Source organism: Pygocentrus nattereri, chromosome 25, assembly GCF_015220715.1.
Source record: "Pygocentrus nattereri isolate fPygNat1 chromosome 25, fPygNat1.pri, whole genome shotgun sequence".
Classification (NCBI taxonomy): domain Eukaryota; kingdom Metazoa; phylum Chordata; class Actinopteri; order Characiformes; family Serrasalmidae; genus Pygocentrus; species Pygocentrus nattereri.
Genome location: NC_051235.1, coordinates 11,716,354 through 11,729,987, shown reverse-complemented (window position 1 = coordinate 11,729,987; position 13,634 = coordinate 11,716,354). Strand labels below are relative to the sequence as shown.

The following is a 13,634-nucleotide window of genomic DNA, read 5'->3' as shown; positions in this document are numbered from 1 at the left end:
GCCTTTAGCAGCATCTACACATATTTCTAAATATATTTCATACATTGTGATGTATTTTTGCACATCTTAAAAGACACGGTGTGTTTTAATTAGTGCACTGTTAATTTTGCATCCCCCACATACACATATACTCAGACAGCTTCAATCAAGCCTGACACACAGTGTAACGTCATCACTACTGGGCCAAAAAACATTCCCACTATCTGCTGCGCCCAGACACACACACAACACACACACACATCTTCCCCCTAAAGACTCTCTTTGAACTGCCAACCTTGGCGGCTTTTATTCCTGTCCTAAATTTCCACTGTCTTGAAGAGAGAAAGTGAGGGGGAAAGAGAGACTGTGTGAACGAGCAGGGAGGAAGAGTGAGAGAGCAATTTAGCATCTACAGATGAAAGGGACTGGTTTCTCTTTTTGGCAGATGTATATTTGCCCTATTTTCTTTTTCCAGAGTCAGTGAACTGTGAGTTGTATGTTGTGGTTGACAGACAGGAACAGCAAGAACACCAGGAGATAGCAGTGTGATGAAGAGTCTGTCCCTGCTACTGCAAGAGTCCTGGGAATGAATGAATTAAATAACTAATTAATAATTATAAGATAAGAATTTATTTTAAGCATGGTTATAAATCTTTGATCTGACAGTGATTTGGTTTGATTGCAGTTTTTAGGAAATGATTCAATGTGATGTGAAATTTACAATTTTACAGTGATTCAGTTTAGAGAATCACCAATATGTACATGTATAATATAAATATATTTGAGTGTGGGTTCATAACTGGTTTGAGTTTCATTCCAATATGCTGTATGTCCATTTGTTATAATTTTGGATAAAGTGGGTATTTTAAAAGAATAACAGCTGACTTCTAATGGAAAATGTTTTTTTTCAGCGTACAACGTACAGCGGTTAAACTCTACCAGTTTAGTTGAGGCTGAGAAGATGGATAGATGTAAATGCATTGGTTTTCCCATCACAAAAACAATGAATTCAAAGTCAGCTGTTTTTTCAGTTAAGGATCAATATGAGGACTGAATGGACTGGGGAGAGAAGGGTACTTTTCCAAATTTGAACAATGTTTACATGAAGACCAATACATTTACATATAGCCATCTATTCCAAATACAGCAGCTCATCTCCAGCCATTCATGCTGAAGTGCAAAAATGTTATTCCAGCAAATGTCTTGTCATTTTAATGTGACATTTGTTCAACCCCAGAACTGAGAGAGAAGTGCGCAGACATGACATAGCCAAAAAGCTGCACTCAAAAGTCTGGCTGTGCTTTTCAAAACTAGATAATGAACATTCTTTAAAATAATACATATAGCCTTTTGAATCATATGATAACATATTTAATTGTAAGTCTAAGATCTACAGAGCATTCACCAACCATTCTGAAAATCACGGTTATACAACACAGCTAGATTTTTGCTAGGCTAAAATTAGTAGCAACTGCACACGCACAGTTTAGAGGAAAATACCTTTTCTGCTGCTTTGCACCTGATGTCAGCTTCTGCCAACAAACAGCGTAATGCAACTTTGAGGCACCATTAATTTCATGCATTATTCTTATTTTCACTTATTATTTGTTAAAAAATTCTAATGCTAAACAGGTAGGAATTAGTTTTTTTTTTTATTTTACAATATACAGTGCAATTTTACAAGATGCTGACGTGTATCTCAAAACATTTTAAATGCTCTTCAGAGATACCTTTTAAGTCTGACCTGTTTCATAACTGTCACTCAGGTTGTGGCCAGACTAAGTTTTAGTTTTAGTTATATTGTTAAATGTCTGAAATTATCTTATTTTTTACTAATAGAATAATTCAATTTAGAGACATCTAATCTCAGCATATTTTAATCTACAAACTGCAGCCTTTTCAGAAGAGATCAAAGTAGTCTGCATTTATGCCATCTGAACCAGATTTGTAGTAAAAAAAAAAAAATTATTTTCTTCTTATGTAACTTATTTTCAACACCAGCACATAAAATGTGAGTGTGTGGCTATTCTAGTTTATTTTCTACCACTTTTGCGAATAACATGCTGCCAAAACCATGTAGAATGTACATGTTTTTCGAGTGTTGACAGGATGAAAACAAAGCTATCACAGAAACATTCTGCTTTACTGGTCATGCTGGTTTTAAACTGATATTAGCAGAAATTCATGTTGAAAACCAAAAGAAAGGAGTGGCTACAGCGAACGAGTTGCAGCAGTATGACATCTTTGTGTATTCATGACTCTGTCAGTTGGTTTTTTCCTGTAAGTGCTCCACAAAAAAAAACACAAGTATATAACAGTCAGCCAACCAAAACTATCCAGCCAACAGCGGTCCTGTTTGTTGGACACTGACCAGTGATGAAAGGCCAGAGGACAGCAAAACTGATAACAAAGTCAAAAACACTGACAAGAGTGTACAAGAATCATGCAGTCTTAAAGCATATATCTATGCATTTTCCACATGTCAGTTAAAAATAGACTTTGAATAGGTTAAATAGAAATAGCACTGTTGTGCTGTTGAAATGTATTATTTTTGCTCGTTGTCTTAAAAATGTATTAAAAAGCATTGAATTAAAAAAATTGTACAACGCTCCTGCTTAAGTGTAATATACGTTTACAGAATATGGTGAGTGTGCAGGTTTGTGCTGTGTTGACATTAATATGCAGTTAATTGTTTGTTACAGAGAGTGTTTGACGTGGTTTATCCAATGGGGACAGATCAGCGCAGACACGTCAGCATTAACTCCGCCCGCTGGCTTCCTGAGCCCGGAATGGGCCTGGCATACGGCACTAACAAAGGAGACCTTGTCATTTGCAGACCGTTGTGAGTACTTGCTGCTCTATATCTCTCCCTCACACAAACACACTAACCCTCACTCTCTCTTTTTCTGTACAATTGCCAGTGTATTAATACACCTACCTTATCCCTGCACACACTGGTCATTTATCAGGTGTGCATTGTAGGTATACAGTCAGTGGCAGTAGCCAATCTGTTGCTACACAGTTTATCATGCTGCCCCTCTACCTCATCCAACAGTTCGGAGGATCCACGATAGCACCATGGTGGGCCAAATATTATTTGGGGGCTGTGCTGATAGTTAAGTTGTAGTGGTATGATGATGTGTGGTGTGCTAGTTAAGAGTGTGTCAGGCACATTTGGAGTATTTTCAATGCTGTGTAAACTTACGGTCTATTTTATTAGACCTTTTTGAACCACCTTGTAGGTGTACAATTAAAAAACTACTAGAACTTTTTGCATGGACAGTTTATGTTAATTATCATCTAGCCCTTTGCCAATGATCACTTTCTGACCACAGAACCTCTGTTGGCTGGACATTTGTATTAAACATTAGCAATAGGAATATACACTATTCCACCAAACGTATTCACTCACTCACCCAAATTATTGAATTCAGGTGTTCCAATCAATTCCATGGCCACAGGACTGCTTCTACAAACATTTGTGAAAGAATGGGTCACTCTCAGGAGCTCAGTGAATTCTAGCGTGGTACTGTGATAGGATGCCATCTGTGTAACAAGCCCAGTAGTGAAATTTCCTCGCTACTAAATATTCCAGAGACAACTGTCAGTGGTATTATAACAAAGTGGAAACGATTGGGAATGACAGCTAATCAGCCACGAAGTGGTAGGCCACATAAAATGACAGAGCAGGGTCAGTGGATGCTGAGGCACATAGCGTGCAGAGGTCGCCAACTTTCTGAGTTGATCACTACAGACATCAAAACTTCATGTGGTATTCAGATTAGCTCAACAACAGTGTAGAGAGCTTCATGGAATGGGTTTTCATGGCCGAACAGCTGCATTCAAGCCTTACATCACCAAGCACAATGCAAAGCATCGAATGCAGTGGTGAAACGCTCCGCCACTGGACTCTAGAGCAGTGGAGATGTGTTTTCTAGAGTGACGAATCATACTTCTCCATCTGGCAATCCAATGGACGAGTCTGGGTTTGGCAGTTGCCAGGAGAACAGTAATTGACACCGCAAGCCAGGCCTTCTCATCCGACATCAGTGTCTGACCTCACAAATGCAACAAAAAGCCTTCCCAGAAGAGTTGAAGCTGTTATAGCTGCAAATGGTGGGCTGACATCATATTAACCCCTATGAATTAAGAATGGGATCTCACTCAATTTCATGTCCGTATGAAGGCAAACAAGCGAATACTTTTGGAAATATAGTGTATATGAGATGAAACACAGGCCAAATGCCCTCAGTCATCTATTGTTAAGAGAAAAAAACAGAGAAAACAGCAATGATGCAGGAAAATAATGGTTGAAATCAGACAATTTCTGTGGAAAAAACAAGGGGGGAGGGTGACCTAAACCCTGTCTTTGTCTTTATGCATGTATTAAGTTGGGAGGTGTGTTTCAGTCACACAAGTGTGCACAAACAGTGCTGTGCAAAGGTCATAGACAACCCCTGATTTATTTAATTTCAAGTAAAAAATAACCAAGGTATTAATTTTTCAAGAGATATTTAAAAAAAAAGATTAGATGTAAAATAAGCAACTAGCATGAAGAAGGAGAACCAAAGGAAAATACAACCCCAATTCCAATGAAGTTGGGACGTTGTGTAAAACATAAATAAAAACAGAAAACAATGATTTGCAAATCCTTTTCAACCTATATTGAATTGAATACACTACAAAGACAAGATATTTAATGTTCAAATGGATAAACTTTTTTGGCAAATATACTGGCAAATATTCACTCGTTTTGAATTTGATGCCTGCAACACGTTCCAAAGAAGTTGGGACAGGGGCAACAAAAGACTGGGAAAGTTGAGGAATGCTCAAAAAACCTGTTTGGAACATTCCACAGGTGAACAGGTTAATTGGAAACAGGTGAGTGTCATGATTGGGTATAAAGGGACCATCCCTGAAACGCTCAGTCGTTCACAACCAAGGATGGAACAACTGCGTGAGCAAATAGTCCAACAGTTTAAGAACAACGTTTCTCAACATGCAATTGCAAGGAATTTAGGGATTTCATCATCTACAGTCCATAATATCATCAAAAGATTCAGAGAATCTGGAGAAATCTCTGCAAGTAAGCAGCAAGGCAGAAAACCAACATTGAATGCCCATGACCTTCGATCCCTCAGGCAGCACTGCATTAAAAACCAACATCATTCTGCAATGGATATTACCACATGGGCTCAGTAACACTTCAGAAAACCACTGTCAGTGAACACAGTTTGTCGCTCCATCTACAAGTGCAAGTTAAAACTCTGCAATGTAAAGTGAAAGCCATATATCAACACCACCCAGAAACGCTGTCGGATTCTCTGGGCCCGAGCTCATCTGAGATGGACTGACACAAAGTGGAAAAGTGTCCTGTGGTCTGACGAGTCCACATTTCAAATTGTTTTTGGAAATCATGGACCTCGTGTCCTCCGGGCCAAAGAGGAAAAGGACCGTCCGGATTATTATCAGCGCAAAGTTCAAAAGCCAGCATCTCTGATGGTATGGGGGTGTGTTAGTGCCCATGGCATGGGTAACTTACAGATCTGTGAAGGCACCATTAATGCTGAAAGCTACATACAGGTTTTGGAGCAACATATGCTGCCATTCATGCAACGTCTTTTTCAGGGACATCCCTGCTTATTTCAGCAAGACAATGCCAAGCCACATTCTGCTCGTGTTACAACAGCGTGGCTTCGTAGTAAAAGAGTGCGGGTACTAGACTTATATCTTGTCTTTGTAGTGTATTCAATTGAATATAAGTTGAAAAGGATCTTCAAATCATCGTATTCTGTTTTTATTTATGTTTTACACAACATCCCAACTTCATTGGAATTGGGGTTGTAAGTCAAGAAAACAGAACTGGTATTCAGTTATTCAGTTACTAAAAGATACATACATAGTGGAACTCCTGACAACCATGCAAGAATATTTTTCCTTACCAAAACTGTCACCACCAGACAAATAGTACTTAAAGCTTTCATCTTTGAGAGAGAGCAGAAAATCCAGTTCCAGTCAAGTGTTTCAGTCCATCCTTCTGCTGTGAGAAGACGGCTCAATGCTTTGGTTCGGACATGATTCATAGCTGTCAAGAAGCGGTTATTGAGAAAAGAAAATAGACAAAAAAAGAACAACATTTGCAACTCGAACACTGTAACTGCTAGTGTTGAAAGAGTAATGGACTGGCCACCCCAGAGTCCAAACTCTGAATAGTTCAGAGACTGACCTGAAGAGGTAAGGAAAAATGTTCTTGCTGATTTCTTTGAAAAACTGAAAGAAAGTCTAACAAAGAAAGAATGGAAGCTGTAATAAAAGCTGGACACACTAAATACAGAAGAAATGGTCTTATATTTAGTTTTTGAGGTTTTGAGTAATTCTTTGTGTTCTGTTTCCTAACACTGAAACATAATAACTTGTACTTAAAGGAGAATTCCACAGATTTTTCAAAATTTCTGCATAATTCAGTCATTGAGATATAAACAAAGTCTCTCAGAGTGGTTCCTTTGCAGTGGTGCTGATAGGAGCCAGGGGTTGCAGTGAACCTACATGTGTCAACTTAGTTTTTATATGCAATGTTGATAATGGTAAAACAGTGGTAAAAAAAAAAAAAAAAAGCATTCCTTGGGAACTATTTTGCCTTACATGGCCCTGCATTTAATCCTTTCCATAAAAGGATTTTAAAAATATGTTTTAGTTTTATTAAAAACTATCATAAAACAATGTCTCAGCCATCAGGTAGCATATTCATAACCATTTCAACTTTCTGTGCCAGAGCATTTAGGGGTATTAAACACTTCAGATATCTGGTTCCTTTCACAACCACTGTGAACAGTTTTGACTTGGTATGTTTCTATAGAGCTACCAATTTAATTATACAGAAATTCTGAAAAATAATTGCAGTCTCCCTTAACTGCTGTTTGTCTGGAAATTACATATATGGTAGATGGTCTCCGACTTTTGCATTGTGTATGGTAGGTGTTTCTGATTGTGGTCAGTGAGTATTTGTAAATATAGGTAAACTCAATTAAATTGCAGCTCAGTCTTTTTTCTTCTGTCAAGAGAGGCAGTTGATTGGCAGATGACTGGCATTTAATTTTCTTTTCCTGTCGTACTTGTTTTTTGTTTCATTATTTATTTTGAATATACCTTGTAATCAATCTAAATCAAACCATGTGTCCCTTCAGAGATATTTAGTGGCCATGTAAGTTAGACAGTGTGTGAGTAATTAGTTGATGCGGCCTTTGTATTTTGGTGATGTTTACAAACTGCAGATGAATTATAATTATCACCAAGGTTACTGGGCATGCAGAAATCCCACAGTAAAGCAAAACAGACTTCTACCTCTGTAAACAAAATAATATGCTTAATTAATGAAGAAATTCACGCACACAGAAAATATGAAATTTATCTTGTTGCAATTTATATTTTCAGTTTATTGAGTAAATGTCTGTTTTCATGATAGGAATATGTTTGACTTTATATAAAAGATCACTGACAGAGTTTGAAATGCCTTTGCTCATCAAGGCATACATACAGTTCACAGGTGTAAATATGACTCATCTCCCAAGCCAATGCATCCCGTTTCTTGTTTTTGTTTCATGTTTATTTTTATCTGTTTCTCTCTGACAGGTTATGTCAGTAATCTTGCAAGCATATGTTTTCCCTAAAAGTTCAGTTGCCATGAGATGTTGATTGTTAGTGTCAAAATGAAACCACTGAAACCCCCCCTCCCCAATCACACACTCAGAGACCCTCATTAGAGAATGTAGCAGCCTATGGCTCACACACTGGGCATGGGCCATCATTTGTGATTGCCCTTTTCACTAACTCACATTTGCAGCTGTGCAATGACTGTACAGGTCAGATCAAAAGTTAATGATAGCATCTGGAAGTGTTCCAACCCAGAGTTCTTGGCTTTAATGTTGTACCTCATCATTCTTGGCACTTAATTTTTTTTTTATATTTGTACCATCCCGAACATCGGCATAAAATATAGAGGAGGTATTGAAAGTAGTTTCAGAATTATGTGAGCTCTTAGATGTGGATGGATGGATGAGGACATTAAATGTGATATAATCTGCTTTTATAAGAAAGGGGAAAGTGAGAAGACAACATAGTGCTAGTCTGAAAGGATGGGTGGCTGTCAAGAAACTGTTAATGAGAAAAAAGAAATAGAGAAACTTCTGGTGTTCTTAGAACAATGTACTGGCCACCCTAGAGTCCAAACCTTAACATCATTGACTGTTTTCGAATTAATAAGTTTGTGAGAGATGCAGCCAACTACTAAGAATGAGCTTTTGAGGTTTGGAAGAATAGATTTCTTTGAAAAGCTGAAAGCAGGTCTCCCAAAAAGAGTGGAAGCTATAAAGACAAAGAATATTATGATATTAGATTTAGTTTTTCAGGCTTCTTCTTATGTTTTTTTCCTGTTGCTCAAAATTATATATTATATATTATAATATAATGGCAAATTTTCTAGAAAGAAAAACAATGACGAGTGGACTCTGGTTATTAAATTATTACCTTTTTAATTCATTAAAGTTAATAGAGGAGGTGGAAAACATTGCATGTAATTCTCTCCCGTCTCCACCTTCAAGGGGTCTAGATTGAACATTTATTCATTATTAAGGCAGCAAAAACTTTATGAAGGCAGCACCCTCTGCTCATGATAGCTTTATTCTTAACTTATTGAGTAGTTTTTTTTTTAATCCGTCTAATGAGTATGCATGAAACAATACTTGTTGCTGAAGACTTAGCACATTTGTTAATCCTGAGATCCAACATTATTAGGAAATACCCTCAAGTACCCTTGGTACCCTGAAGCAATTCATGACCTCTCAACCAAACTTCCAACCTCACCCCCCAACTGCTCCCATCTCCTCATACAAGCTATAAGATCCATTGCAACTCAATGTTCTGGAACAATAGTAGAATCATCTGAAAGCTCTGAATTGTATATAAGGTACAATATGTAGAGGGTGAACAGAAAAGAACGTTACATGCTAAGGGCAATTATTTGTGTTATTTTTATTTGTGACATTGTATTCTGTTGTTTTTTTTGTTGTTGTTGTTGATCAGCTTTTGCAGGTAACATGAACTCAACATGAAGCATTCTTATTTCTGGCATTTGCATAATGACAACCATAATGGCCAATTAGATGTTCCCCATAGCTCTCACTTTCTGACAAATGGCAAAAGGTTATTAGTTTGTATTTTGCATTTTTGGTCTGATAAAATTAATTCTGTTAAGAGTGTAATGGCCAAAAGCGAGTAAAGACCATCACTGTATCAACCACACCAACATGGGACTTACACAAACTACAGAGGCTCCAATGACAGATTTACCAAATGACTAATAGCAGAAGGTCCTAAGTCCTACCGTTAAAGAACTTTTTCAGGTCAGATGCCGTCTCCAGCTTTTCTGTCCTGTTCTGCTTTCCAGCAGTTTGACTGGCCATCGTTCAGCGTTTTTTTGCTTAAATTGAAACATCTTCATCTTGTGATAACCTTATGTACATTGTGACTGTTTCCCTTTCACTGCTGAGCTTAGCTATGGCACATCCAGATTGAAGAAAAAAAAAAAGATTTCCACATGGTGCAAAACGTCCCTCCCACTGCTCTGCTACTGTCAGGGCTATGCTAATGAGGTGCAGAAATGCACTGTGAGAGTCCTTGGAGAGTTGAGCGAGAGGGACGACAGAACATGGAGCGCAGAACGTGGAACAGCTTGTCTCTGACAGAACAGAGCAGAGCTGCTCTTTCTCTGTCACTAACATCCAGACTGCTCACTCAAGAGAGGGAGAAAGAGAAAGAGATAGAAAGAGACAAGGGAAGAAACAGTGATAGATAGTGAGTTTAAGTTGGGGGTCACCTTGATGCTTGCTCTTATCTGCTTGTTGTTCTGTATTCCATATTGTTTTCCTGACATGAGATTTAGCCTCTGAACCCCACACCCTGCACATACATTTTTTAACAATGTCAGCATGTGGTATTGTTTTAGTATCATATACACCACTGTTAGGTTTGTAATTAGAGTCCATAAGTTTGAAATGAATGTTTTTAAACTAGTTTGCTTTCAGATGGATGTATAAAATCAATTCAGTTTGCTATTCCTGTGCAGTTTCATAGCTTTCGATTTAGTGCAATAAGAAGCTTTAAAGAAAGTAAGAGATTTTTGATGCATTGGTAGATGTCAGTGATTCAGTGAACTTGGAAACGGTCCAGAATGTGTCGTATTTGAAATGTGGTGATCACATTTTGAGGTGGGTAACTTGTCAAGCAATATTGTAAATAGAAATTTACTGTATATAATTTATAAGTAACTCAAAACCTTTTAATATTGATTGTGACCTAAAAATACATGTTTGCAGTTTATAAGATTTAAAACTACATTATACAACTTATCACTTATTGTATATAAAATAAGACAAATTAATTGCGCAAATAAATGGTAGTGTATAGAGCAAGGTCCATAAGTATTTGGGCAGTAAAAAATCTTTTTGCAGTTTTGCCTCTGTACACCACCACAATGGATTTGAAATGAAGCCATCAAGATGTGGCTGAAGTGTAGACTTTCAGCTTTAATTCAAGGGGTTTAAGAAAAAAGATCACATTAACTGTTCTGGAGTTACAGCCATTTGTTACATAGTGCCTCTATTTTCACAGGCTCAAAAGTAACTGGACAAACTGAAATAGCTATAAGTACATGGTTTATTTTAATCCTTGGATGCAAATCCTTTGCATGGTGATGGCCTGATATCTGGATCCCACAGACATTGCCAAATGCTGAGTTCCCTCCCTTGAGATGCTTTGCCAGGCCTTCACTGCCTAACTGTCTTCAGTTGTGGCTTGTTTGTGGGTCTTTCTGCCTTCACTTTAGTCTTTTGTAAGTGGAAAGCATGATCAATTGGGCTGAGGTCAGGTGACTGACTCATCCATTTAAGAACATTCTATTTCTTTGCCATAAGAAGCTCTTGGGCTGATTCTGTAACATGTATTGTGTCATTATACATCTGTAATGTAAAGCAGCATCCTAAGTTTTGCAGCACTTGACTGAACTTGAGCAGAAAGTATAGCTCTGTACACTTCAGAATTCGTCCTGCTACCTCTATCAGCAAACGTATAATCAATGAACACCAACGACCCAGTTCAACTGGCAGCCACACGTGCCCAAGCCATAACACTGCTTCCGCCACGTTTGACAGATAATGGAGTATGCTTCAGGTTACGAGCCCTTTCCTGTCCTTCTCCATATTCTTCACTTACGATCATTCTAGAACAAGTTAATCTTGGTTTCATGTGTCCAAAGAATCTTGTTCCAGAACTGGGAAGGCTTTTTTAGATATTTTCTAGCAAAGTCTAACTTGGCCTTTCTGTTCTTGAATGTTACCAGTGGCTTGCATCTTAAGGTAGACCCGCTATATTTACATTCATTAAATCATCTCTTGACAGTAGACTGTTTGCCAGCCTGCTCTACAATATCTTTGACTTGTCAAGGGGTTTTTCTTTACCCTGGAAAGAATTCTGCAATCATGCACTTTAGTTGTCATTTGTGGTCTTTCAGGTCTTTTGGTGTTGTTGGGCTTGCCAGTCTTAAAGTGTCTGCTATCTCTCTGACAGCTTTGGATGTTTTTGTTTTTTTTGGACTAGTAATGGCAACCTTCACCTTTTTGGAGGATAGAAGTTTTTGAGAGTTCCCATGTACAGCTACCAAAGGCATATTCAACACTTGGAATTAACTCCAGACCTTTTATGTCCTTATCCTATATGTCATGAAATAACAAGGGAACAGGTCATGCCTGGCCAAGAAACTGCTTACCAGTCAATTGTCCGATTACTTTTGAGCATGTGAAAATTGAGGGAGTATGTAACAAGCCACAACTGAAGACAGATGCAGTGAAGGCCTGGCAAAGCATCTCAAGGGAGGGAACTCAGCATTTGGCAATGTCTGTGGGTTCCAGATATCAGGCCATCACCATGCAAAGGATTTGCATCCAAGTATTAAAGAGCTATTGATGCTGATGGAGGGTAGGGAGGGAAGGATGGAGGGTAGGGAGGGAGGGAGGATAGGGATGGAGGGTAGGGAGGTAGGGAGGGTTGCACCTAAAGTCCACCACCATCTCCACAGGCGTTTGTATGTTGAACAGCAGGTGATTGCTGCTGCACCAAGAGACCAACTGCACGACTTTCTTTCTGTGGGCAGATTCTTCATCGTTAGCTATTAGGCCCACAGGTGTCATCTGCAAACTTCAAGATCTTCAGAGCTGGATCTTTAGAGACATTTTCTTTTTTTTCACCCTTCTCTTTTTATTGAGGAATAAAATAGAGACATTTTCATTGGTATAGAGACTAAGGAGAAGTGCTGAGAGAAGGGCTGTGTCCAGAAGTCCATGATAGCAGAGAAAGTCTGAAGATTGTCCTTCATATCAAATCTGCAGTAGAACTCATTAAGGTTGTTGTTGAGCTGGCAGTCGTTCAGGAGAAGGGTAGTTTTTCTTACCTTGTAGCTGGTGATTTCTTTGAGGCCTTTCTAAACAGATGCTGGGACTTTTTTCTTCTTTGCTGCTTTAATTCCTTTCTCCAGTCTGTATGTGGGGATAAGGTTTAACAACAACTAGGAAGATCTACATCATATGATGTATGTTGAAGGGAGAGGGAGGACTGTTTGAAAAACTATAAATGCTTTATGGTGGATACATGAGGGTGAATTATCTGAAATATTTTTAACCTGTAGTTGGCTAATGTGGAAGAAAGCCAAACAGCTAATGTTACTGCTATGAAACTGAGCAACATGTATGTGTTTATTAGCCTATGCTTTAGTGCATTCCTTTATTGCTGGTGGAAAGATTCCTGATGTTTTTATGATGTATTTTGGGCCTTGTAGTAAGAGAACACTGATGGACGAAAACACAAAATCATAAATGCTTTCAAACCAGCGAACATAAAGGGGTGAAGTGCTATGCTCCAGAAAACTAAATAAATGGCAAATAACAACAGTTTTAAATGTTATAAGTATGATTTTGTATATAAAAACTGGTTGCTAGTGTTAGGCTGAAATACCTCTTTAACTTCCTGTAAACAAAAGGTCAGCCTTTTTTATTCATGTAAATGGTGAATTTTTTGTAAAAAAAAAAAAATTAACAAAAAAAAGCAGAAATTTCCTCAGTGTCCTCAGTTTTGAAGCAGTTCGTCCACAGAATAACATAGTCAAGCACACAAACAAGCATAGAAGTTCATCATCAAGATTCACACTTAGCTTAACCCCCTGCAGTGAAACACCAAAGGTATAAATATCCACATCACATGTGAAACAACATTATGACTCGGCTCCATCTTCTGCCTACAGGCAGTTGTCTTCTTTCATGATGTTTTGTTTATTGTCTGAGTAATTTATTATTGAATACTTAGAGTACATTGAATTCATGTAAGCCATTGCACTCTGAAAGCAAAGAAAAATGTAATACTTTTTTCTTTTTTTTTCTCTGTTCTTTAAAGAGCTGTAAGAAAATATGGTACTGTAAGCTTCTGCCAGAAATACAGTGAGAAGTACTGTTTTGGAGATACACCAGCTATAATAAGTCAGGGACAGTTTAAAATTACTTTTGTTGCATGTTTGTGAAGTTTGAAATTTAGATTGCAAGATGAATATAAGGCAT

The 13,634-nt window shown here is 38.0% G+C and overlaps 1 protein-coding gene across 5 annotated transcripts in view; it reads left to right on the top strand.

Annotated features, from left to right (window-relative positions):
* The window catches only part of ambra1a (autophagy/beclin-1 regulator 1a), a 145,505-nt gene that overhangs the window by 104,629 nt on the left and 27,242 nt on the right, over nucleotides 1–13,634 (top strand). For all 5 annotated transcript variants that reach the window (XM_017709585.2, XM_017709583.2, XM_037534499.1 and 2 more), the window contains one exon: nucleotides 2,682–2,821. In XM_017709585.2, the coding sequence (XP_017565074.1) occupies nucleotides 2,682–2,821 (140 nt within the window). The remainder of the gene's footprint in view (nucleotides 1–2,681; nucleotides 2,822–13,634) is intronic.